The sequence below is a fragment of the Eleginops maclovinus genome, chromosome 12 (assembly GCF_036324505.1).
Source record: "Eleginops maclovinus isolate JMC-PN-2008 ecotype Puerto Natales chromosome 12, JC_Emac_rtc_rv5, whole genome shotgun sequence".
NCBI lineage: Eukaryota > Metazoa > Chordata > Actinopteri > Perciformes > Eleginopidae > Eleginops > Eleginops maclovinus.
In genome coordinates this window covers 2,317,767-2,342,066 of record NC_086360.1, presented here as the reverse complement: position 1 = coordinate 2,342,066, position 24,300 = coordinate 2,317,767, and the positions used below count along the sequence as shown (strand labels likewise).

Sequence of the window (24,300 nt, the reverse complement as noted above, 5' to 3'; positions counted from 1 at the left end):
GAGTCCAATTATCAGCTGTACCCGACACCTGGTCGTCTAATGGTTAGACGGAGACCTGGAGAGGCCTACAAGCCACAGTGTCTCGCACCCACTGTGAAATTTGGTGGAGGATTGTGATGATCTGGGGGTGCTTCAGCATGGCTGGAACAGGGCAAATTTCTCTTTGTGAAAGACGCATGAATCAAACAACATACAAGGTTATCTTGGAAGAAGTCTTGCTTCCTTCTGCTCTGAAAATATTCCCCAACTCTGAGGATTGGTATTTCCAGCAGGACAATGCTCCTGCCCACACAGCCAGGTCGATCAAGGTGTGGATGGAGGATAAGCAGATCAAGACCCTGTCATGGCCAGCCCAATCTCCAGACCTGAACCCCATTGAGAACCTCTGGAATGTGATCAAGAGGAAGATGGATGGTCACAAGCCATCAAACAAAGCCCAGCTGTTTGAATTTTTGAGCCAGGAGTGGCATAAAGTCACCCAACAGCAGTATGAAAGACTAGTGGAGAGCATGCCAGGACGCATGAGAGCTGTGATAAAAAATAAGGGTTATTCTACCAAATATTGATTTCTGAACTATTCCTAAGTTAAAACATTAGTATTGTGTTTTTAAAAAATGTACATGAACTTGTTTTGTTTGCATTATTGTAGGTCTGAAAATACTGCACCTATTTTGGTTATTTTGACCAGTTTGAAGTTTCTGCAAATAAATGCTCTAAATGACAATATTTTTATTTGAAATTTGGAAGAAATGTTGTCAGTGGTTTAAAGAGTAAACACACATTTACATTTTTCTCAAAGACATACCTATAAATATTAAAACCAGAGAAACTTATCATTTTGCTGTGGTCTCTTAATTTTTTTCAGAGCTGAATATTATTTCATATCATTTGTCATAACTGTCAGACTGAAGCCGATGTTACAAATGTCCCTGCAGACACGCTGGTTTATATTGGTACTACAGCATTAAAGACTCCGACCTTTGAGCCCTGTGTCCCGATTTCTCCAGGACCACCAGCCTCCCCGTCTTCACCCTGGGGAGACACACTCATCAGAATCATGCTCTTCCACCAAGCTGTAAAGTCTAAAAAAAGATGTTTGTGGAGAATGGATGTGTTGGGTAACTTTAAAGAGATGAAAGTGAAATACCTCCTTATATGAACCCTTTTTCAATGAATTGTAAAGTAGCTGAATGGCGTATATATATATATATATATGATGATAACTGCACCTCTCTTCCTCTGGATCCCGGTTGACCTCTCACCCCCGGGATACCTGAGGGGCAACGTTCACCCCTCTCCCCCTGACGACCCTGGATCCCTGCAGCACCGAGGGGGCCCTGAGGGTGAAGTTAGGATGTTTAGTCCAAAAAGGGGTGTTGTCTTGGGGTTGTGGGACATGCAGTCTGACCCTAAGGTAACACTGGCCCCCCTTAAATCAGATATAGACCGAGATTTTCAATGGCCACTTTTTAAAAAGATTTCTTTGGGCAACGAGTGCCTTTGATATAGTGCAGTTGAGAAATGGGGAGACACAGATGACGCACGGCAAAATTCAAACCCGAGTCCACCGCATGGGGATCAAACCCCAGTATATGGCCGCCAGCTCTACCCACTGAGCTATACGACGGCCTTAATGCCCACTTTTAAAATGTCAATTCAAACTAAAGTGGTTCTTGGTAGACATATTTTACTTCTCTGAATATCTACATCCCATAATAGTCTGTTTGCCAGCACAAAAAGTCCTATTGTGAACCCTAAAGTTTTACGATGAAAATGTACAGTACGGATCCCCAGCGCATAGAAACTGCTGGATGCTAACCTGCATATATTGGGCAATTTGCACAATTAGCATAAGTTTCGTTAGTTAGCATTAATTAGCATATGTAGACAATAGTTAAGAAATGGATTGGCCAAAACAGGATCAGATATGGCAGTTTTAACCAGAAAGCGATCATATATGAACTCCGAGTGGGCTTATTTTGAGTTGAGTTTAAAGATTTAAGGGACTCAAAACTGCCATTTTTTATCCTAAAAATGTCAACATCCGCAATATATCCTCAATATACCTAAAAAACAACAAAACCAACATTTTCCAAGCCATTATTTATCTGTTAACATATAAGTTATGATCCTGCATTTTCTATGTGCTGGGGACTCGCACTATAACATAAAACCTTGTGGGACTCAACATTTCCGGGTTCACACTGCTGGCAACTAGACTGTAAACCTGAAACACGTATATCGTTTAATTACATGTCATCACGATGATGTCTTGCTCTTACTTGGTCTCCATTGGGTCCAGCGTCGCCTTGTTCACCATCCAGTCCTCTGAAGCCCTTAAAAATTATTTGAATTAAACATGAACATAGTTTTTTTCCCCTTTAAAATCATGTTGAGTTTAACTTCTCTCTCACTGATGTCAGTAAGACAGCCAGTAAGCCCTAACATCCTGACCTACACCTGCTGTAACCTGAGCACTCAAATGAAATGTTTAAAAGGACGAGGTCTGATATTTCACTGTGCTGGGGACCATTCATTAGTTACAAAATGTTTAGAAAAAACTATTGTGGTTACAATTTTGTGAGATTGCTGGAGCAGAGGTGTTCTTGAAAGGCAATGAGGTCGCTACCTGGATTCCTTTATTTTTACAGTTAGATTTGATTGGCTTTGGACTACTGCGAGCTAAACGTATGGGTGAAAGAAATCCTGTGAAGTGGGCTCACTGACACAGCCAAAGGTAGCTTGAGTTTAGAATCTTTTACTGGGTTTCTTGAATACAAGGCCATTTTCAACAGTTGGGATGCAGGGTGCTTTTGTATTTGTCGTTTTGTTCATTTATTTACTTTAATGTATACATTTATACTTCTTTATATCTGTTACTTTTGTCCCCTTGTATTGTCAGTTCAGGTGTTTTTATATGTGTTCATGGGTCGAGTGTGTGAAGTAAATGAAATGATGAATCACTAACTCATTTGAATTAGTCTCATTTAATTACGGTTACAAATATTGTGTTAAAAAAAAAGATAACCTGAGCATCAAAGGGAGTGGATACTGAAGGCAGGTTCTTCACATGAGTTTCTGGATGTCTGCTGGATGTCTAAAACTGAGCAAGCATTACGGTGTGTTAGCTCCACAACATGTTCTGATCTTTCTGCAGAGGTGATACATACCCTTCATATTGATGACATCCTGCTGCTCAAACTGAGAATAAACACCCCTCAACAGGGTAACCTAAATATGCAACATAACAAGCGATATAAAACAAAACTCTGCTCTTACTGTGCCCCCTGGGAAGCCTCTTGGACCGGGATCACCAAACCTCCCCTACAAGACAAAATGGACATATGTGGAACATTTCTGCTTTCTCTAACATCACAGCTGTCTCCTTATTCCCTGCTGTGGGATTTTAATGTGAGACTCCTCTCCATTGCTACTTTTGAGAATACAACACAAATTAAAGCAGCAAGCAACAATCAAAGGGCCCTTGCACATCCAAGCATGTTGGGGGTACTTCCAGGACGATGTTGAAGCAGCAGTAAGTTTCCATCACAGGTGGAGCACATGTGAACATTTCTTATGCATACAGTGTGCCCTGGAACCATGTATTGTGACCCTTGCACCATCTACACTGTCCACTCTGTGTGCTGAGCAAAGGATGAGATCAGAGTTAATCTGTAGTTTGAAAAGTACAAATAATAATCACAAATTCAAAATGGCCATATTCCTGTTAGTTTTAGACAATAACCTTTTTTAAGTCTACTTGTGATACACATGCCTGGCATATCATACATCTAGGTGAACGTTCAGTGAGAGCCGCTTCCTTTTGTAGGGGGTGCTATTGTGCCGCCTTGCCAAACCTAAAAACTATAACCGTATCAGTTAGCTAAGTTCATCATTGTTTATTATGTGAGCAAATTTCCAGGCGTGTGCATGCATGCCTAAGTTCTAAAAAAATGACTTTCTGTTTCATGGCGATCAATGCATCGCCACTTGAACGCGGTCCATGTAAAGCGCATAGCCTTTCAGTGTGGCACGCTGAAGGTCTTAACATTGGTTAACCTGTAAGAGCTGTCGGTCAAAGTGCAGCAACAGTAACTTTCAACTAGATGGCACTATGACTTTGAGAGAAAATTGACCTTAGAGTGGGACCCTCATGAAAACGTGTGAATCTTTTTAAAGTTGTGACTATGTAGAAGCAGGCTACAACAATAAACAAAACAACATGGCAGGGTTCCTCTTGGGGCTTACGCTCCAACTTTTTCAGGGCTTGATTACAAACTGTAAGCTAACGGTGTTTACAAAGCATTTGGTGTCATTAAGATTTGAGCTGCGTTTTCTATATAAGAGCTAACAAACTCTGGCAGCCAACGGAAAGGAAGGAGAGATTCATGTCAACAAGGAATGGCTGAGTCAGATGTTATCCACATGGATGAAAATGCCAAAAGCTCATGCATGCATCTATGGACTGCTCCTTTCAGATGATCGGATTAAAATACAATCTATAGGAGGTGAATGTGTTCACTGAACATAACACTTAATCAGTACTGCTAATGTGCATGTTTGAGATACTTATGATTTATCACAAATCAAATTGATCAAGTTAAGTCCAATTAAGTTATCAACATTGCCAGAGAAAATCTGTGAGTGAGTCCTCACGGGTCAGAATTAAGTTATCAAGTCAAGTCAAGTTATGTCTTAAATTGAAACAATGGAGAGTTAAGAATAAAGTATTTTCAAATATCAAGTTGAATAAAGATAAAGTTAACTCTCAAGTCTTAATGAAATCAAGTTAAAGTCAGGTCTAAAGGCTTTCAAAGGTTGTCTCAAATCTCAGGTCGCTTAAGACAAGCCCAAGTTGACTCACCATGGGTCCTTCGATGCCTGGTAATCCGATCATTCTCATAGGTCCTGTTTCACCCTGTGAGAGAACAAAGGCTTTGATTCAGCACATTCATGATTCAATGAGACCACAAACACAACCGCACTGAGACTCACCATCTCCCCTTTTGGACCTGAAGGGCCACCGTTTCCTTGCTGACCCTGATAAAAACAAAACAATAGTACACAGTGTTTTTAGCTAATTCCTATCTAAACAAAATTGTATATATTAAAATATTAGACTTTATGCATATTTTTATAATAAAATGTCCTTCATCATGTTAGGAAGTATTAAAGTAGTTCTGGGTCACTGTTGGGTCACTGAACGGTCACTGAACGGTCACTGAACGGTCACTGTTGGGTCACAGCTCACACTGTGACCTCCATCTTAATCTTTAGCTGTGTGTGTTTGCAGAGCAGATGTTTGACTACAGATATGTTTATATCCAACGTAAGATTCATGTAAATATGCAGAGCGTGCATTATGCACACACTGTGTTCTTTTTTTGTAATTACAGTGTTTGGTTCCTCCAATGAAAATATCAGTGTTGCACGACATCACTTCCAATAGTCTGGCGTCTTCACGTGTGTTTCCAGCTAATGAGCCAAAAGATCATTTCCATCCCAACTAGAAAAGGCTATTCATGAAGAATATGAGTGTGAATACTAGTTGAAATGGAAGATGGAATATGAGGAATACATTTAATCAACATTCACAACCCAGCAAACAGTGACATAAACTTTAATTTATGGTAATTTTATATTTGGAAAGCCGATGCTAAACTGGATGCTGGTTTAATTTACTGTAAAAGAAAACAGCTGAACTATTTTGATACATGATGGGTATTATTCAACCGTTTAAAGCCTTCTATCTGCTTTAGCATCAGTGCAGTATGAAGAGTAAGAAACGTGGGAATGTATTAATGGGATTTAAATTGTGAATATTGCCCAATCAATAATAAAAGTTATTATAAAAAGGTGCCTGTGTGCATCACGCTGGACCTAATGAATAGCCAGGCATCGTCTATGTAAAGGTTATGTGATCCTCTGACAGTGATGCTAATATTACTGAGAAGTTGAAGTCCTCTGGGACTGTAGCCAACATATCTTGACGTTGTTGTAAGGGGAACTTTGGCCCAAGATCAAAAAGAAACTAAGGAAATCTTCAACACAGATCCAAGCTGATCTTTAAGTTCAAGGTACAATAGATGAAGTTAACTTGTTAACCTAGGTTCAGGAGCATGGCTACGCCTCAAGCGCGTCTCTAATCCCGGCTAAGTCTATTTATATCCGGCCAAACCTCGTCTCTCTTCTCTCAACCCACCCCCCTCTCCCTTTCCACTCATAGGTTGTGGTCGACTAGTCTGTTTAGCTTAGGAAGGTTACTAACCGAGTGAAATGACCTGGAAGAACCTCAGTGGCAGCCATGATAAGAGCTGATTGAATTCTCTAGATGATAGGAAAGGAGCTCTGAAACTTCCTTTATAACCTCCTTTATCTTAGGAAACACTGGACCTTCCTTTAGGAAACATTCGACCGTTCACGGAAACAGCCGATCGTGACGAGAAATGCGTATCATGTAACTTTCTAAAGTGCTTTGTTTTGAACGTTCAGCTCTATATTAATCAAAAGGAGAAATATGAACGTTACTTTTTAACTGAAATGATCAAATAAAGTCCTCATTTCTTTGTTTACTGATCTGTGTGGGGTTTCTTAAACATTTCAAAACATGTTTGAATTGTGATATTCAAAGTGATAGGTTAAGGCATAACTAGTTTATAATAAACTCATTTGTATTGATTTTAAATATTTTCATATAATCATACGTATTTGGATTCATGTGGGTTAATGTGTTCCAACCTTTGTAATGAAGAACATACTGTATGCCTCTCTGTTGTCCTCGTTCATAAAGCATAAAACAGCACCATCAGAGAGCACGGTGCAGAGTAGATGCACTTTCAGTAGTCCGCTTTATAGAAGCTGTAGTTCCCCACAGCAGACGCACATTAATAACGTCCTTCATCATAAATACGTGGGATAGTGTAAGTGCAGTCGGATTCTCAAAGCACCACAGTCTCTTTTCCTAAGTCATTTTGAGTTCTCCTATCCACTATTCCTTAACCCCGTGAAGTTTCACGCAAAGGTCATAGAATAGAAGATAGGAATAGACGATAGGAGCTGATTTTTTTGATCATTCAACCGTACCCATACAGTTCCCCTCCTACCTCACACTTAGCCAAACTCCTTCATCCTTTCACCCGTCGACCCCGTTTAATGATACACGCCTACACCCATTCATCCCTCAATCATTACATCCTGTCATCCAGACATCCCTCTTGAACCATCATCCCTCCCCTCCATCATCCCATCATCCCTTCCTCCCTCTCATCCCATATCCCTACATCCCCCCCAACATCTGCCTGTCTCCATTCATATCTAACTTGTGTATATTTTAAACTTCTAATTCTAGGAATTGTCTGGGGGACCTGGATTAAAGTAATTGCCTGAAGGTTTTGCAAGATAACATAAATACCATAAACTTCTTATAAGTTTGAACAATCTACAGATTGAATTATTCTTTCTTTGATTGAATTTACCTGAGCCCCTCGAGGTCCAGGTGAGCCAGTCTCTCCAGCTGCTCCGGACAGGCCCTAACAGAGATATGAAAAGATCTGTCATAACACTGCAGCATTGATCCTCCGTCCACAGGTCTACAGTCTAAAAGGTGAAATGGAAAAACATACTGGGGGACCTTTCCGGCCCCTTGGACCAGTTGGACCTTGATCCCCCTGTACAGGAGGAAGAAAAACATCTGTTAAGAAGGATGTGTAATTATTATTGCAGATGTAAACTAAAATGATTTCATGTTTTTTTCTGCTAACTTACCTCAGACCCATTCAGTCCGGGACGTCCTACACCACCTGTGGCCCCTGGTGCACCCTGCAAGAGTTAGACTGAAAATGAGGAAGCTCTTCATCAGCAGTTAGCTGTTATTTGGAGACTGTTCAAGTTAGTGGAACCACTGCACGCTCACCTCTGGTCCTGGAGGACCCTTCATCCCATCAGGTCCAGAGTCTCCCTAATTCAAAAGGAGAAATGCTTACAGTGAGACATTTCAGTGAAGGGAGTAAAGACACAATCAGAACAATCCAGTTTAACAGATGTCCTACCTGTGGCCCTGCAGGTCCAGGACGCCCCTGATGGCCTCGTCTACCTACAAAACCCTGATAAGCGCAAAGTGCAGTCATATTTTACATCAAGTTGATTTATATCTTGGCATGAACTGCTTTACACAAATATTTATCACAGTTTTTCAAATGTAAGGATATATTGCCTTATTTTGTTTTATACGTTTTAGAAATATGAACTATTTCTTTGGGATTTGGAGTGGTAATGTGAAGGTGTTCCATTGAGTTTAAATAAATGATAAGATCAAGTTACACCTACCAAATAAAAAAAACTTTAACATAAACATAAAATATATTTCAAAAATATATATCGTTTCTTCCCAGACAAAAAGCCGAGGGGGTTTATATTTATTTAATACTAGAGATAATGGATTTTAAACATGATGGACTCATGATGTTTAAAGTCTCCAACAACCTCTGTAGTTTCATTTAGAACACCAGGTAGCGACGTCAATTTTAAGACATGTGAAAGCTTGAGATCTTGTACTTGAGCTTCTCAAGCTTTAACATTTTTACTAGTTTCTTCCAAGAACAAAAAGTGAACATTTTATAAAGTTGTTTAACTACATACCTTACTTAGTCATCGAACCAAAAAAACATTGATTCAGAAGAGACCCTGAGGTGCAGAAATGCTAAATCATTCCTGGGTTTTATGGATGAAAACATGCAAGTGTGGGAGAAGTGACTTTAGGATTGTAGTTTCCATGCCAACCACAATTGACCATGAAACGTAAGCGGGGAGATTTATTGATGGAATATAATTATTAATTTAAGAAGCAAAGGCCCTTCTATGTGGAGTCATGACAGACCCTTGCTTGCAGAATAACATTGGTCAACAATATCAATAACAGTCTCCCAACTATACCAGATATTCTCATCATGGTTATATTCGCAGGATTTAAAATGTAACCCCCCTCCCCAGATCAGAGGAATGCCCCTTTGAATAGTCTCCATTAGTCGTCACGCTTACAGGAAGGCCAGCAGGTCCATCTTCTCCTGGTTCCCCTCTATATCCCTGGAGGAAACATAGACATCATGCAGACAGAATCACATGGTGCATGATGTTTCATGTTACATGTTATCATGTAAATGGTGTACTTTTACTCCACTACATTTCAGAGGTAAATGGTGTACTTTTACTACATGTATTTAATCCCTTTAGTTTACAGATCTGGATTAATGATGGTAAATATGATCAGCCCTTAAATCAGACTTTAGTTCACCTGCAGTAAATCCAGCAGCTACCCTGCAGTATACAAAGCCATTCAAACTAGCTGCACCTTTACCAGCTCTGAGAACACTTTAATGATCAATAATTATAAAACATATCAGAGATATTATTCTGAAATGGACCAATCAAACAATGACTACTTTTACTGTCGCTACTTTAAGTACATTTAGATGAGAGTACTTTCTACTTTCACTGGAGGAACATTTAGAATACTTTTACTGTGACAGAGTATTCCTACACTCTGGTACTTCTACTTTACTCAAGTACAAGATCTGAGTACTTCTACTTTTACTCAAGTACAAGATCTGAGTACTGCTAGTTTACTCAAGAACAAGATCAGAGTACTTCTACTTTTACTCAAGTACAAGATCTGAGTACTTCTACTTTTACTCAAGTACAATATCTGAGTACTTCTACTTTTATTCAAGTACAATATCTGAGTACTTCTACTTTTACTCAAGTACAAGATCTGAGTACTTCTACTTTTACTCAAGTACAAGATCTGAGTACTTCTACCTTTACTCAAGTACAAGATCTGAGTACTTCTACTTTTACTCAAGAACAAGATCTGAGTACTTCTACCTTTACTCAAGTACAATATCTGAGTACTTCTACTTTTACTCAAGTACAATATCTGAGTACTTCTACTTTTATTCAAGTACAATATCTGAGTACTTCTACTTTTACTCAAGTACAAGATCTGAGTACTTCTACTTTTACTCAAGTACAAGATCTGAGTACTTCTACCTTTACTCAAGTACAATATCTGAGTACTTCTACTTTTACTCAAGAACAAGATCTGAGTACTTCTACTTTTACTCAAGTACAAGATCTGAATACTTCTACGTTTACTCAAGTACAAGATCAGAATACTTCTCCCACATCTGACCACAATGTTTTTACCCAGGCACATTTCATTAATAATATAAAACACTGGGTTGTACTTATATTGACTCAAAATACTCAAGCCAGATATGAAACATTTAATAAAAGTGACCCTGTAAAAGAATATATGACGTGCAAACAGAAGTAGATTTGTAGTAAATGTGGTAGCCTTGGTAATAATATTTTCTAATATATATATATATTTTTTTCATTTTGCACATTTTTACACAAGCTACCACTCTTAGTATTTACACAGCTTTCCATTTTGATAAAAAAGTACTTCACATATGTTATTTTATTATACTTGGCAATATATAATGAACATAGTGTTTTGGTATAACCACAATCTTTGTATGTGTAAACTTGGCAATAAACCTGTTTCTGATTCTGATTAGAGGTCCAGCCACTAGATGGTGATGTAGTCCAACCTTAAATATCTCTGCAGCTCATCTAAAGGAGTACAGGATTACAGCAGAACAGGCTTATATTTATAAAACTATTTCATTACACTACCTTCTCCCCAACTCTCCCTCTGTCCCCGGTCGGTCCAGGCTCAGCAGGGAATCCCTGCAGTCCAGAACACAGAGAGGACAAAGTTCATGCCCTGATGCAGATATTGGCCACGAACACACCAGTATAATCCCAGGCTTATGTAAAATCGCTAATGCAACTGTCTTGAACAATGTTTAAAGGTAATGAAAAATTGTGTACTTTTTTTATTTTGCAAAATGACAAGCTTTTATCAAGAAAAATAAACAGCCTTCTACAAAAAATCCCTATAAGTGAGGAGGACAAGATGATTTTCTAAATTTGAGTAATGCATTGAATGCCCTTACCGATCAACATTTTCCTTATTTAATGAGAAAATAAGGACCAAATAATAGTGTTCTCAAACTGAGGAGTACTGCAATCATGTCCCCGGCTCCTTTAAAGAAACGGTTTATTCCTGATGTGCTTTCAATCCACACTCCTTGGCTCTTTACATTCAAAGTGTATCTGAAGTTGATATGGCTCCAGCTGTCTCAAGTTACACCTTCAAACATGACAGCATTTTGACCCAAAGATTCCCTCTCTATTTCACCATGCTTTCACTGTAGTTCTACATGGACTCACTATCCAAGGATCTTGGACTTGGCCAATATGAACAGGGGGAATAAACACTTGAGGCACCACCTTTATCTCAAATACACAGCTGACTGACAGATGCGTAATTATTTAATGTTAGCACAACAAGCATGCGTACAAGACACTTTGCAATCATTGAGCAATATGTATTTATAGAAAGGCAAGACACTAAGTTTAATCTTTGTTGTATAGACCACTTACTTATGGGAACAGTTGACCTGTAAACCCTTAGTCCCAGGCTCCATCACTCACCTTCTCTCCTCTTACCCCCTGAGAAGCCCCTTCTCCCGTAAAGCCTCTGGGACCCTGATGGGAAAAACAAATCAACTGCAATGCAAACAAGTGGTGCAGACTAATCCCTGGGCAACTGGTACATGTGTCACTGGTAGTCCAGACCTGCAGTCCAGGTAGCCCTGGTGGCCCACAGTGACCATCCTCTCCTTGATTGCCATTCCTGCCCCCCCTCCCTGTCGGACCTGGGGCGCCCTTATGCCCATGGTAACCCTAGCAATCAAATGATATTATGTCACCAGGTATGATGAAGCAACTAATGTAAAAGAGAGGATCTTCAGTTCAAACATTTACCATGTCCCCTCTCTGTCCTGGTGTCGCTCTGCTCCCAGCAGCTCCAGGAATACCCTTAATGATAAAAAAATACTTAAAAAGCAACTTCAAAAATACTTTCATTTACATATGACATTATAAAGCAGAGACATATAATGGGAAAGAAAGAGGAGAAGATAAGACAAGATGGACCTCTATTGATCCCTGTAGGGAAATGCAGGTGTAGCAACAGAAGGAGAACCCACACAAGTATACTAAGAAAATAAAAATGAAATACAATGAGTTAAAACAAATATAAATTATAAATAGTAAGAATAAACATGTAGCAACAGTTTGAATAGAAATAACAAAAACAACATGAGTTAAACTCACAGATTCATGATCAGGGTTAAATATACATTCAAATGTGCTTGTTCCAGAGCGGGTGAAAGTTATATGTTCATGATAAAAGGTAGGAATAAAATCAAGAACAACACTATGCTCAGTTCTTTGTCAGCATGATGGAAATTACACTTACTGGAGGGCCAGAGGGGCCAATTTCCCCCATTGGTCCAGGTGGGCCAGGCTGCACCTAAAGAGAGAGGGAAATATAAATCAGTGACACTCTCCGATTCAGGATCTGTGATTCAGCATCTCTGATTCAGGATCTCTGATTCAGGATCTCTGATTCAATCTGAAATCCAAACCACTCACCGGCCAGCCAACTCTTAGCATCTGATAGAAGGCTGATCTCTGAAAAAAGGCAGTCACAATTAGAAATTAGAATTGGTATAATCTACACAATAATACAGTATACATGGTGACGTTATAGCTGAAAGTAATCAAGGGAGTAAACAATGAGTCGCTGTGTTGGTTACATATAGTTTACTCAAAACCAAAAATTAAACATCATGGTACTGAACAAAACAATTATTATTACTATTTTTATTTGTAGTATTTTAAACTCTTATAGACTGAAATAGTTCAAATATTGAAAATATATACTTTTTACATCAGGAGCATTTCAGTTTTTTTCGGGCTGATATTAGTCACACAAAATACCTGCAGAATAAAGTGATTTCACTGGGTCTTAACTTCCTGAAGAGGATGTGTTGAATATTATTACCTGTTCGAAGCCCAAGACAGCAGGATTAAATTTGGGCAATGAAGGCGTTTGTCTCTGCAAGATACTATGTCTTTCTGTCTTTTTTTTAGATCAGGTCTGATTGATAAATACAACTTTTGTCGGTGGCAGCTTTGAGTTCCCACAAAAACGAAGCTCACAGAATGGGCATTTTATTAAAGCACTCAACATAGAGCCATCAGGATCTACTATAACCTCATTGGTGGACTGGGCCCTCACGCTTCATGACTTGTAATACTTGAGTCTGCAGATGGAGCCAAGACATGAGTGTGTGACAAAGTGTTGAGACCTCCACGCAGTCAGTGCTCTGAGGGTTGTCAGAGCTGGAGTCTAGGAGTCAAGAGGCTTACACCTCAGCACAGAGGAGTCCTTCTGGTTCATTCCACCACCCAGCTCTGCTGCTTCTGGTCATATTTGTCTTGGCTATGGTGCTGCAGTGGGGGTATGGGTGGAGGCGGGCCAAACCTGTGGAGTAGTAGCTCAGTGTGGCAGTGAGGCCTGGACCTCCCTAAGCACTCAGAGCTTTCAGTGTGCTCTGGGACAGCAACACTGAGGCCTTTCACAGAGCAGACCCGCTCCCATACCTGGGCAAAACGCAGAGTGGCCGTCTGACCCGGCGGAGGCTTGGATGAGCTCCAGCTGCCCGATGCAATTGCAGTCAGAAGATCCAAACACACTCACATGGTAATACCTACTGCATCAATCTATTTCCATGTGATCATCGTCTCTATAAAATCAGTGCATTCACATGCATGTGTGTGTGTCATCCCCCCTCCAGGTACTGCCTCTCCTAGGTGATCCCAATTCTTTATCAGGGCCTGGAGGAAGGTGTGAGCGTGTGTTGGAGTATTGGAAAAGTTCTTAATAGTCTTGAGGTATCACGGGATGTTAGCTGTTAGCTTACACAGAGAGGTTTTTTATGAAGACTCCAGCTGTTGTTAACTCATTTCTTTTTTATTCAAGAGCAGCTGAATAATACTTCAGCATTTCAAGAGAATGTCATTAGCAGTCAGGAATAGGTTAAATGTGGTGAGGACATTTAACACGTTGGTTTGTGACAACTGTTAGGGAATGTTTTGGCTTAGGTGTTTAACCTTTGACACAGTTCATCATTTTCTCCTTCCTCTGTCTGTGTTCCCATGGCATAGGTCTTCAGCCTTCGGGGTCGCTGTAATCTCCCTTCAGGAGGGGCAGCTTGGGCGCTTTGTTGATGCCAGTCTATGACCCAGCATGACATCAGATAGTTTATTTTTAGGGACGTCTAGAAGCCCCTCTTTTCTGGAACATAGGTCCATGTCGTACATTCTTTTCCATGGATGACCGCTCTAGTTAGATTCAGGATCCTTTGTTTAGTCTCACTGATGAGGAATGTTGATTATAAACTCCAAACTAGTTAAAACCTCAGACTGCAGTAGAGATCTTCAGAATTGGTCGGGCAACTGCTCTGTCACCTCGTGGCTGCAGCAAATGTCTTGTCAATTTTCCGGCCGTTAACTTCAGAATAAACCTTCAGTGTTTGCCATCAAAGTTCCAGCTCTCCCCGTATCTCTCTGAGTCTCCATTGCTTCAGAAGTTTCCATCACAACAACCCCAAAAGAACACATTAACTAAAAATGGACGGTGTATTGCTGCTACAGCATGATCCAATCCCTTAGGGGTTCCCTGTAGTTCCAGCTGAATTGCAGTGTGTGTGTGTGTGTGTGTGTGTGTGTGTGTGTGTGTGTGTGTGTGTGTTGGCATTTAGACTTACTCTAAAACCAGTCCAGTCCTCCTCAGACCCCCATAGGTAGAGAGTGGGAAGTCCTGCAGGTCCTGGAGGCCCCGGATCCCCTCTCCTCCCATCCAAGCCTGGAATACCTGCAGAGCCCTACAGGAGAAAAGAAACAGAGATTGCCAGTGAATTGAACAGATATTTCATGAGTGTTTTAAGGAAATGTACTCTTTGTAAGTATTTTAAAAAAGGAAAGGTTATTGGTTAAACCAAATAAAACCAAACATCAGTCAGGCACTTTGAGCATGTCAGGAGGAAAAGCTCATGGTTCATGGTCAAAAGCAACACTTCCGATAAATCATCTTCACAATCTGTGTATCATAGCAAATATCCGAAAAGAGATCCCAGAGCTAATCTGTAGCTTTGCAACTTGTATGCTGGCCCTGATGCATGGCATGATATATGAATACACTTTTATACGGTAACTTAAAAATCAGCAAACACCATTGCATACTTTGCCATTGAATATCTTACCTTGTCTCCTTTGAATCCAACAAAGCCTTCTCTCCCAGCACATCCCTGCAACAACAATAATGATTGAGTATTCTTACCATGTGATTTTTTTGGCAATGACTGGCAGGCCTGCTGTCTGGCATCATTTACAGTGTCTTGGTCACTATGGTCTCTCCGCTCACAGCTAAATATAAGCCCTTTAAAGAGAGGTCCTCTGGGCTTTACATAAGCCACTCTGTATTTAGAAAAGAAACCATTTTCACCACTGATGATATATTGGTACCACCAGTGTTAAGCTGTGCTACAGAGCCACGGGGAGGGGCCGAGACACAGTGTGGGATTTCTTGACAATAACAACAATATAGACTAACACCAGCCTTGTCCTTTAAATGTCCCCTATTATACTGTTCTTCAACAATATATTACAGGTCTCAGATAAATACAGGACCTGTTTGTGATTGACTGAAACACCGAACAGATCATCGTAGCATCCCATAAACACCTCTATTTCAGCCCTGTTCCAAAAGTGCTGATTCTGTGTGTGTAGCTTTAAATGTTAATGAGCTGCTGCTGGCCACGCACCTCTGAGAGATGATTGGTTTTAAAAAAAAATCTCTCTAGGAGGAAATTCGGGTGCTAAGGTGGGCGGGTGTTACCTTGGTTGGTTATTGGCTAATAGTTGCAAAATCCCCCCACAAAAAAAATTGTGACATCATAAAGTCACCAAATCTGATCAGCTGATTTTCAAAAAAGGTTTTTATGGAGATAGATCAGGACCAAAAGAGAGGGGGTCTTTTTTCCTGAGACTTTGAGAATCTCTCAACAGAGAGTGGAAATATATTATGCTGTATTAGACATAAAAAAGTGGACTTTGCATAAAAGCTGATAATCTGTTGTAAGTGATGGCAGAATTAATGCTCTCATCAAACTTTACTTTGAGAACTTCCTACAAAATGATTCCATCCATAATGGTTTATTTGGAACTAAAATGCAACCCCTAATGTGTATGATTATTAGATTCCATCTTAAAGAGATGCTTACTCTCTGTCCCGGTGCTCCTGTTAGACCAGAAGGTCCCCTGTGGATTTGGTAGATTCTGTTGTCTGATCCATAAATGATGAGCCCTGTTCCGACAGCACCAACAGATGCCAAGGACTCCATGTGCAGCAGACTGGAATGCTGCCCCCCATTATTGTTTCCTAAAGGGTCATGGCTATTTGTCTCCCAATACTCCTTTGACGTCATCACTGGAATCATGTTCCCATCCATCCGTAGATTATGTTTATGAGATTTCTCCTCAGACATTTGTGTCAGTGACTCCAGTGAGCTTAGGTTGTCTCCACTGTATGAGGCTGAGTCTGTTGAATTAGTTTGGATGTTTTCATCTGACTTTTCGATGTCTGGAGAGGGTTCCATGTCATAAACTCTTCTGTCTCTTTTGTTAGTGGCCAACATGATGTGAGGTTCTTCAACAAGTACAAAGCCATGACTGTGGACCGCAGCATCTTGATGGTCGATGTGTAGAGAGTCCTTCTCTAACAGATGGTCCTGAAGGGAAAGAGGACAAATACAGTGCATTCACTAAGGTGTGTATTCCAAAGCATTACAACTCTGTAAAACAGACAGCAAAAGGCTGAGAATCAGCTAGCATTCCCTTAATCCTCATTAGCACACAAACGACCTGCTGATCCCATAGAATTTCATTAAACTGCACAGTTGTGTGCGCACAGAAATTGTAACGGCCTCAACACCAAGTCTGAAGAGCTGAAGTAACGGGCTCAAAATGTAAATACACCTTCAGTAATTCTGTGGAGGGACTTCTGCAGGAAGTCAGCTTGAATCAAACTTTATATTCAGTAGTGTCAGTAGAGGATATTTAATGACACTGCAGGAAATGCCATCACTCGGTCAGTGCTGAAGATTAAGTGTGGTTTTTATTTATTTTAAAAGACCATAATGCATTGTAAATAATTATCTAAAATGTCCAACACATAACAAAAAACATTATTGGATATCACATAATATATAATGATATGCTGACTGTGTGAGATTCTGTTCTTATCTAAGAACAAATTAGAAAAAATTGGTCATAAAAACAACACACAAAATGTGTTTATTAAAACAGACGGTGAACAAGGCCCAGCATCAGCCCTGCCCAGAATATCAAGTATTACTCTGAAAGTCTAAAGCGCTGTTTAGTAAATACTGAAAGACTGTACAGTAAACTGGATATCCGTATTAAAGAGGATGATATAAAACAGAAGGAATGAGGACACACGAGGAGACACCTTGAGGAGAAGTTGTGACAGAACTCAAAGACCTTGCAGCTTTATGGCTTTCCACGCAGGTCACTAATACAAGTGTGGAGCTGAGAGACTTCAAACACAACCTGATGCAAACATGAAGGGATAGTGATGAGCAGCTGTGTGCTAAGAAGCTGGATAAAGAGGCAGTGCCGGCACACAATGCTCCTTTATCCTGGACCAGCTGTAGCTGCCGCTCTCCCAGCAGCAGACACCTGATGCTCTGCACCTGAGCCATGTGTCCTCGCTGCTCAACACTACGATACAATAACAATTTATTGTGAGATCAAGTGTGAAATTTTACTTGCATCAACACAAACATTCAACATAACATCACAATGACTGAGAGAAACATGCTCAAGAAACTCTAACGTACATTAGATCTGGGATTTAGCTCTGTATTAAGTTTGAGGATTGACTACTTCAGTCTGACTTCATGAAACCGCAGGACCCTGTACCTCCGATTAGATGGTGACAATTCATATTCACTGTTCAGATCATGGCTGGGGTCAGAGATGATGTTAATATGTATTTATGGTCAGCTGATTCATAGTGTTTCTCACAGGGTTGCCCTAAAATCTTTGAGATCTTCAGCTGGTGGAGCATTTTTGACTTTAAAGCGATGGACAAACACTTGTACCATGTAGTATTGCAATACTGTAGAACACAAAATGTGTCCTCTCCCCCCGAAAGACCTATGGCGGTTGAGAAAATAAATGTATATTTTTTCCTTTTGCAGACATATTCAATGGTCTTTCCATGACAGCAGATGGTTTATCATTACATCCAAGTATTTATATGAAAGTACCTGCTTGATTTTTCCAGTATGGATCAACAATGGGGATTGTAGGGAGTCAGATGGTGAGCCAAAAGCTATTTCCTCCGTTCCTTTGTCAGTCCAGATTAATGATAATGATGAATAATTTCCTAATCTGTTGACTGGATCAGGTACTTGAGTAACGTAGAAGTACTCAGATCTTGTACTTGAGTAAAAGTAGAAGTACTCCAATCTTGTACTTGAGTAAAGTAGAAGTACCAGAGTGTAGGAATACTCTGTCACAGTAAAAGTATTCAAAATGTTCCTCCAGTGAAAGTAGAACGTACTCTCATCTAAATGTACTTAAAGTAGCGACAGTAAAAGTAGTCATTGTGTGATTGGTCCATTTCAGAATAATATCTCTGATATGTTTTATAATTATTGATCATTAAAGTGTTTTCAGAGCTGGTAAAGGTGCAGCTAGTTTGAATGGCTTTGTATACTGCAGGGTAGCTGCTGGATTTACTCCAGGTGAACTAAAGTCTGATTTAAGGGCTGATCATATTTACCATCATTAATCCAGATCTGTAAAGTAACTAAAGGGACTAAATAAACGTAGTGGAGTAAAAGTACTCCATTTACCTGATAACATGTAACATGAAACATCATGCACCATGTGATTCTGTCTGCATGATGTCTGTATTTCCTCTAGGGATATAGAGGGGAACCAGGAGAAGATGGACCTGCTGGCCTTCCTGTAAGCGTGGCGACTAATGGAGAATTGAAATACTCAAGTAAAGTACAAATCCCTCAAAATTGTACAGTACTTGAGTAAATCTATTTAGTTCAGTGAGTACCTCACATCACATTGTTTTTGAGACAGCCCTCATAAATAACTAATGACCTTCTGCTTGCTGCCGACAATGGCCTCATCTCCATCCTCATCCTCCTTGACCTTATGTAGCTTTTGATACAGTCTCCCACACCATCCTTCTCCTCCGCCTCTCTGAGCTCATCGGGCTCAGTGGTTCAGCACTGTCCTGGTTCCGGTCCTACCTCACAGACCGGAAACAATTCATCACCCTAAATGGCTCCAACTCTCATACAGCACCCGTCAACCATGGCGTGCCCCAGGGCTCTGTGCTAGGTCCTCTGTTGTTGACTTTTTACATGCTACCCCTGGGTCATATCATCCGCTAACATGGACTCAACTTCCACTGCTACGCTGATGATACCCAACTCTATATCAGCACAAACCCCCTCCTCTGACAAGGACCTGCTGGCCACTCCCCGCACCAGATTGCGAACTTTTGGGGACAGGGCCTTCTCTGCCAATGCTCCCACACTCTGGAACAGTCTACCACTCCACGTCCGCTCTGCCCAATCCCTGCCCATGTTCAAAAAGCACCTCAAAACATTTCTCTGCACTAAGTCCTTGAGCAAGGCACCGGACACCTCCAATCCCCCCTCCCCATTGCTCCCCGGGCGCTGCACGATAGCTGCCCACTGCTCCTAGTACTAGGATGGGTTAAATGCAGAGGACTAATTTCACTGTGTGTGCTCTGCTGTGTGCATGCATGTGACAAATAAAGAGGGTTTCATCCTCCGATTCTATCTTCTATCTTCTATCTCTATCTATCTATCTTTGATCCCTAACCCCCACTCCCCTTTTCTCCTCCCTATTTGTAAAGCGACCTTGGGTACCATGAAAGGCGCTATATAAATGATTATTATTATTATTATTATTATTATTATTATTATTAATACAATGATGAACTCTTTATACCCTTTTAAGCTTTTAGAGGAGCTCATGCCTGGTCAATTGTTAATATTTGGGGGCTACATATACATTTCCCATGATTTATATTTCAAAGCATCTGCTAAGGGCTTGTTTTAAATGGAGGTTTTTCTGATCTGTCACCTTAATATGGGTAAGAGGCTACCAGGTTTGCATCAACATCAAACAACCTTCTCCTTCGATTCTGGGAACAACAACCGTGCTGATGCTAGAGATTGTCTCTGAGGACAGACCCTGACCTGCAGTCGCTCACAGAAGCATGGGAACATTTTTGGATTTGCTAGGTATTAGAGCAGTTTCATATCTTACCATGGAGGAAACATAACACTTCCACTGTTCAATGTCACCAAAACTGTCAAATAAATACCTTTCAATCAAAACAACTTCACACCTACAACTCCTGGTTCCTTTGTAAAGACGCTAGGGATTCCGCTTTAGTTACTGTCCTTTTTGCTTAACTAAAGGGCAACAACAACGTATCGTGTTTTCTTTTTCCGTAGGTCACCTAATGTATAATGCAAAATCCACTGTGTGATGTCACAAATGGGTTGTGCAACCATTAGCCAAAAGAAAAGATATTTATTTAATGTAACTTGTATGACTATAACCAACAATAAACCATTTAAACTACATCTGATGTGAGGAAGTGCTGAACCACAAAACAAATTCAATCATTTCGAGCTAAACACAACCAGCAAAATTTCTTTGCAGAAAGCATGTTTGCGGGTGATGATTTTTCTGGAGGGTCACATATGAAGATGTGTACATAAGTTTTCACTTCAGCTAACATGCTCTCATGCCGTTTGAAATCATCAGAGAGCTCCTGATCGGAGACAAAAGAGGCCTGCATTGCACATGTATGCTGGCAGAGAGCAACAAGCTACATATGGATCTATTTAGACCTGCCCTTACTGGCTGGATTTTAAAAGAATGATTACAAAATAACCGGGGGAAAATGTAATCAAATCCTGCATAACACATGATCCAGTGCAATGTTCAGAACATCAAACCTAGAAAACACAAGGCCATGGAAGGATGTTGTGTTCACTGAAGGTCACTTCCAGAGTCTTTCATACTGTTACAGCCCCATAGATGTTCTGATCTATTAAAAGGGATGGCTCCTAAAATGTAGTGTTTCTTGTATGATGGACTGACTCATAGTCAGTGTGTTATCTACAGTAGCTCACTTGTTGGTTTGCTCCCAGTTTGTAGAAACAGACAGGGGTTAAAAATAGCTCTCATAAAGAAAGGTTCAGCAAATGTTTTTATTTCAGTTTAAGTGTAAGCTATATTTTGAATATTTTCAACGCTTTACTCTCTCACCAAAGACAGCTTCAGTTCCCTGTCGGAGCTTCCTGACAGCAAGGCAATACTGTGAAAATATCATAAATATAGTGTAGAGTTTTTCAGGTCCGAGTAAACTTTGCCGACTGCCCTGTCCACATCAGTAGTAGATTAGAATAAAATAGTGCAGATTATGTTGCGAGACCAATGTTCAAGTAATGCAGATGAAGTGAAATGTATACAGGTCAGAAAAAAAAAATACAATAAGTTAAGTAATGCACAGAATGTTGAAAGTGACTAAGTCAATGCAGGATTCAATTTACATGAAAATATAATTAGACAAACAGGAACAGAATGCGAAATTAAATAAAATTCTGAGCCATCCCTACGGAACATACCATATCTGTCTGTTGCCCATCCACAAATAGTCCCCTGTTGAGAGGGTCCTGCAGCGATAGACAGCCCAGCACGCAGGTTAACATAATCCACATGTCTACAGCATGTCCTCACTGCATCTGTCCTCCAGTCCAGCAGGGTCTACAGCCCATGCAGTGTGAGTGAGAGCACGAGCTGCACACTCTCCCCGACTCTATGTCCACACACAGCCAGCACTGCTGTCATACTAACTCTACTCCATGCTGCCTCACACACACACTCCTCCCTTTGCCCTGAGGCAGATCTTATCTCCGGCATACTATAACATACTGCTGCTGTCACATCAAAGCCTCAGCACATACTGTGTTCCTCCATAAAGTAAGGCAGGAATTTCAAAACTGTTTTCATCACTGGCGTCTTTCCATGTATGTTCAAATGGAATCATTCAAACCCCAGAGCAGGATCAGAAGCAGTGGTGAAAAGTAACCTTACCCACACTGAAATACTGAGACGTTGACTTTAATTAAGAGTATCATGTGAACAAATTTCACATAACTGTATTAGGTTAGTTGAAAGCAATAATATTAAAGTTGAACCTAAGATTTATTATTCAAACGTAATATTATTGCTTTCAACTAACCTAATACAGAGGCCTGTACGACGGAGCAGGATTTGTGGTTAGAGAGGTCAGTTCAGGGTAAACTCTCTCCATGGTAACTTAACCTAACCTGTTCCGGAGCAGGTTATGTTCCAGATAAGAAATCAACTCAGTTAAAGCAGTACCTACTGACCAATCAGAGCTCTGTGTGCGGAGTTTAAAGCCATGATGTCATATTACAGGATAAAGGAAACACAATTTAAACTGCCGTCTGCAGGTAAAAATCACCGACTGTGTAAAGGTGTAAACATGTAAATTAACAAAATATCACTGCCCATCTTCAGATCAATTTCTGCCACAACATAAGTAATCAGAGGACAGTAACTCAGAGCATTGCGTACAGTTCACGGTACTTTGGGGCAGATGCCGACATGTCCCACTTATCATTATCACATCATTATCACATCATCTAAAAGTCATAGATGTTTAAAGTTTAACTTCGTCATATTTGTCTAACATGACAGTTTACTGAAGTATGACGCTCTGCTGTCAGTAAGCTTCTCCAGGTTTGTGATTGGTCAAACGTTGCTAACCCCGCCCCTTTCACATGAACGCGCTCTAAGCCGGACAGTTGACTGTCCGGCTTAGAGCGCTGGGTTGACTAACCGAGATGATAACCAGCGTTTTAGGACCGAATAGCGAGATTGCGTTAGCTTGGTTTAGTTAAGCCAGACAACTCAGAGATATCCAGGCTCTGTTGAACTGGCTTCCTTGTACAGGCCACAGGTGTGTTTAATTTGTTGACATAATACAATTACAATGTGTGTGTGGTTGTTGAAGTATATTGAAGATGTTGAATAAAGAACTGACATTCTTTTTCTTTATTTCCTTTTTGAGCCCCCTACAACTTTAAAATTGACCCAGAATTCATCAAAATGAGCACATTGGCAGTATGAATATGGCCAGATTCTGGATCAAATTGCAATTTTCTTTCCCTTAAAATGTCAAATGTATTTAACATCCTCAATAACCCCAAAACCACACCAAATGATCAGGAATCAGCCATGTTTAAACAGCTTCTACGTCTTGGGGACTCGTACTATACGTTTCTAAAATAAAACTTTAGGGTTTTCAACATTTCCAGGTTCACTAAGCTGGCAACTAGACTACTAACAGATGGGGTCATGTTTCTCACTAAATTGAAAGAGCACTTACCAACAACATGCAGCTGAATGGTCTGTGCTGGTGAAGGGGTACTTGGCTTGAAAATATTTTAAATTGCGTAACAGAGTTCCTCTGTTTCACACAGACAGCTGGTGAATATCGTTTGTGGGTGGCAGTGGCAGCACTGAAGATACAGCTAGAAGAATGAATGAACACAGGGCCAAACCATAATCACACCCTAGCCAGCGCATACTTCATCATTTGCACATGCAGGTGCTGTGATGTCCCGAGTGACAACAAAACCTTGTTTACATGCTGCTGAGGAAATACTGCCCTTCCCCATGAAGAAATATCAAGTGTAAGAGGCTGAGAGGCAGGGTAGTTGGAGGCACCTACATCCCTAACAGGTGGCTCCACCATCTCCCAATCAGCAGTATTGGGAGAGGGTGGAGACCCACACACCAGGTGATAATCACTCCCTCAAGGGAGACAAAGCAGACAGAGAAGCTCAGTTAGTGTGGGTACACGGAGGGAGCAAGGAGCTCCCTGTCTGAGAACAAGTTTGGAGAGCTGGCAAGTTGGTTAGAGGCCCAGCTACGTTAGCCTTTGTTTTGGAAGGTTTTTTGAGTTGGGGAAAAATAAAGCCTTTTTGATTCAATCACTACCTCTGTTTTGATTGCTGCACTACCACTTACCTCTTTTGTCGACCCAGTCCTCTTACAAAGGTTAGAGCCATAGGACAAACTAAAATTTGTTAAGTATGTTTTTCTTTTGTTAAAATGTACTTCCCAGAACACGCTTTA

General features: G+C 40.5%; 1 protein-coding gene across 1 annotated transcript in view; it reads right to left on the bottom strand.

Annotated features, from left to right (window-relative positions):
• LOC134873271 (collagen alpha-1(I) chain-like) overlaps nucleotides 1–21,903 on the bottom strand; it is a 54,498-nt gene extending 32,595 nt beyond the window's left edge. The window contains exons 1-22 of the mRNA XM_063896755.1: nucleotides 21,759–21,903; nucleotides 16,260–16,766; nucleotides 15,240–15,284; nucleotides 14,745–14,861; nucleotides 12,565–12,603; nucleotides 12,389–12,442; nucleotides 11,893–11,946; nucleotides 11,704–11,811; nucleotides 11,560–11,613; nucleotides 10,696–10,749; nucleotides 9,037–9,081; nucleotides 8,049–8,102; nucleotides 7,913–7,957; nucleotides 7,765–7,818; nucleotides 7,623–7,667; nucleotides 7,476–7,529; nucleotides 4,996–5,040; nucleotides 4,865–4,918; nucleotides 3,280–3,324; nucleotides 2,283–2,336; nucleotides 1,230–1,337; nucleotides 979–1,032 (exon numbers count right to left, since the gene is read on the bottom strand). Coding sequence (XP_063752825.1) covers nucleotides 979–1,032; nucleotides 1,230–1,337; nucleotides 2,283–2,336; nucleotides 3,280–3,324; nucleotides 4,865–4,918; nucleotides 4,996–5,040; nucleotides 7,476–7,529; nucleotides 7,623–7,667; nucleotides 7,765–7,818; nucleotides 7,913–7,957; nucleotides 8,049–8,102; nucleotides 9,037–9,081; nucleotides 10,696–10,749; nucleotides 11,560–11,613; nucleotides 11,704–11,811; nucleotides 11,893–11,946; nucleotides 12,389–12,442; nucleotides 12,565–12,603; nucleotides 14,745–14,861; nucleotides 15,240–15,284; nucleotides 16,260–16,766; nucleotides 21,759–21,851 — 1,782 coding nt within the window. The 5' untranslated portion in view covers nucleotides 21,852–21,903. The remainder of the gene's footprint in view (nucleotides 1–978; nucleotides 1,033–1,229; nucleotides 1,338–2,282; nucleotides 2,337–3,279; nucleotides 3,325–4,864; nucleotides 4,919–4,995; nucleotides 5,041–7,475; nucleotides 7,530–7,622; nucleotides 7,668–7,764; nucleotides 7,819–7,912; nucleotides 7,958–8,048; nucleotides 8,103–9,036; nucleotides 9,082–10,695; nucleotides 10,750–11,559; nucleotides 11,614–11,703; nucleotides 11,812–11,892; nucleotides 11,947–12,388; nucleotides 12,443–12,564; nucleotides 12,604–14,744; nucleotides 14,862–15,239; nucleotides 15,285–16,259; nucleotides 16,767–21,758) is intronic.
• Between the last annotated feature and the right edge of the window lie 2,397 nt (nucleotides 21,904–24,300).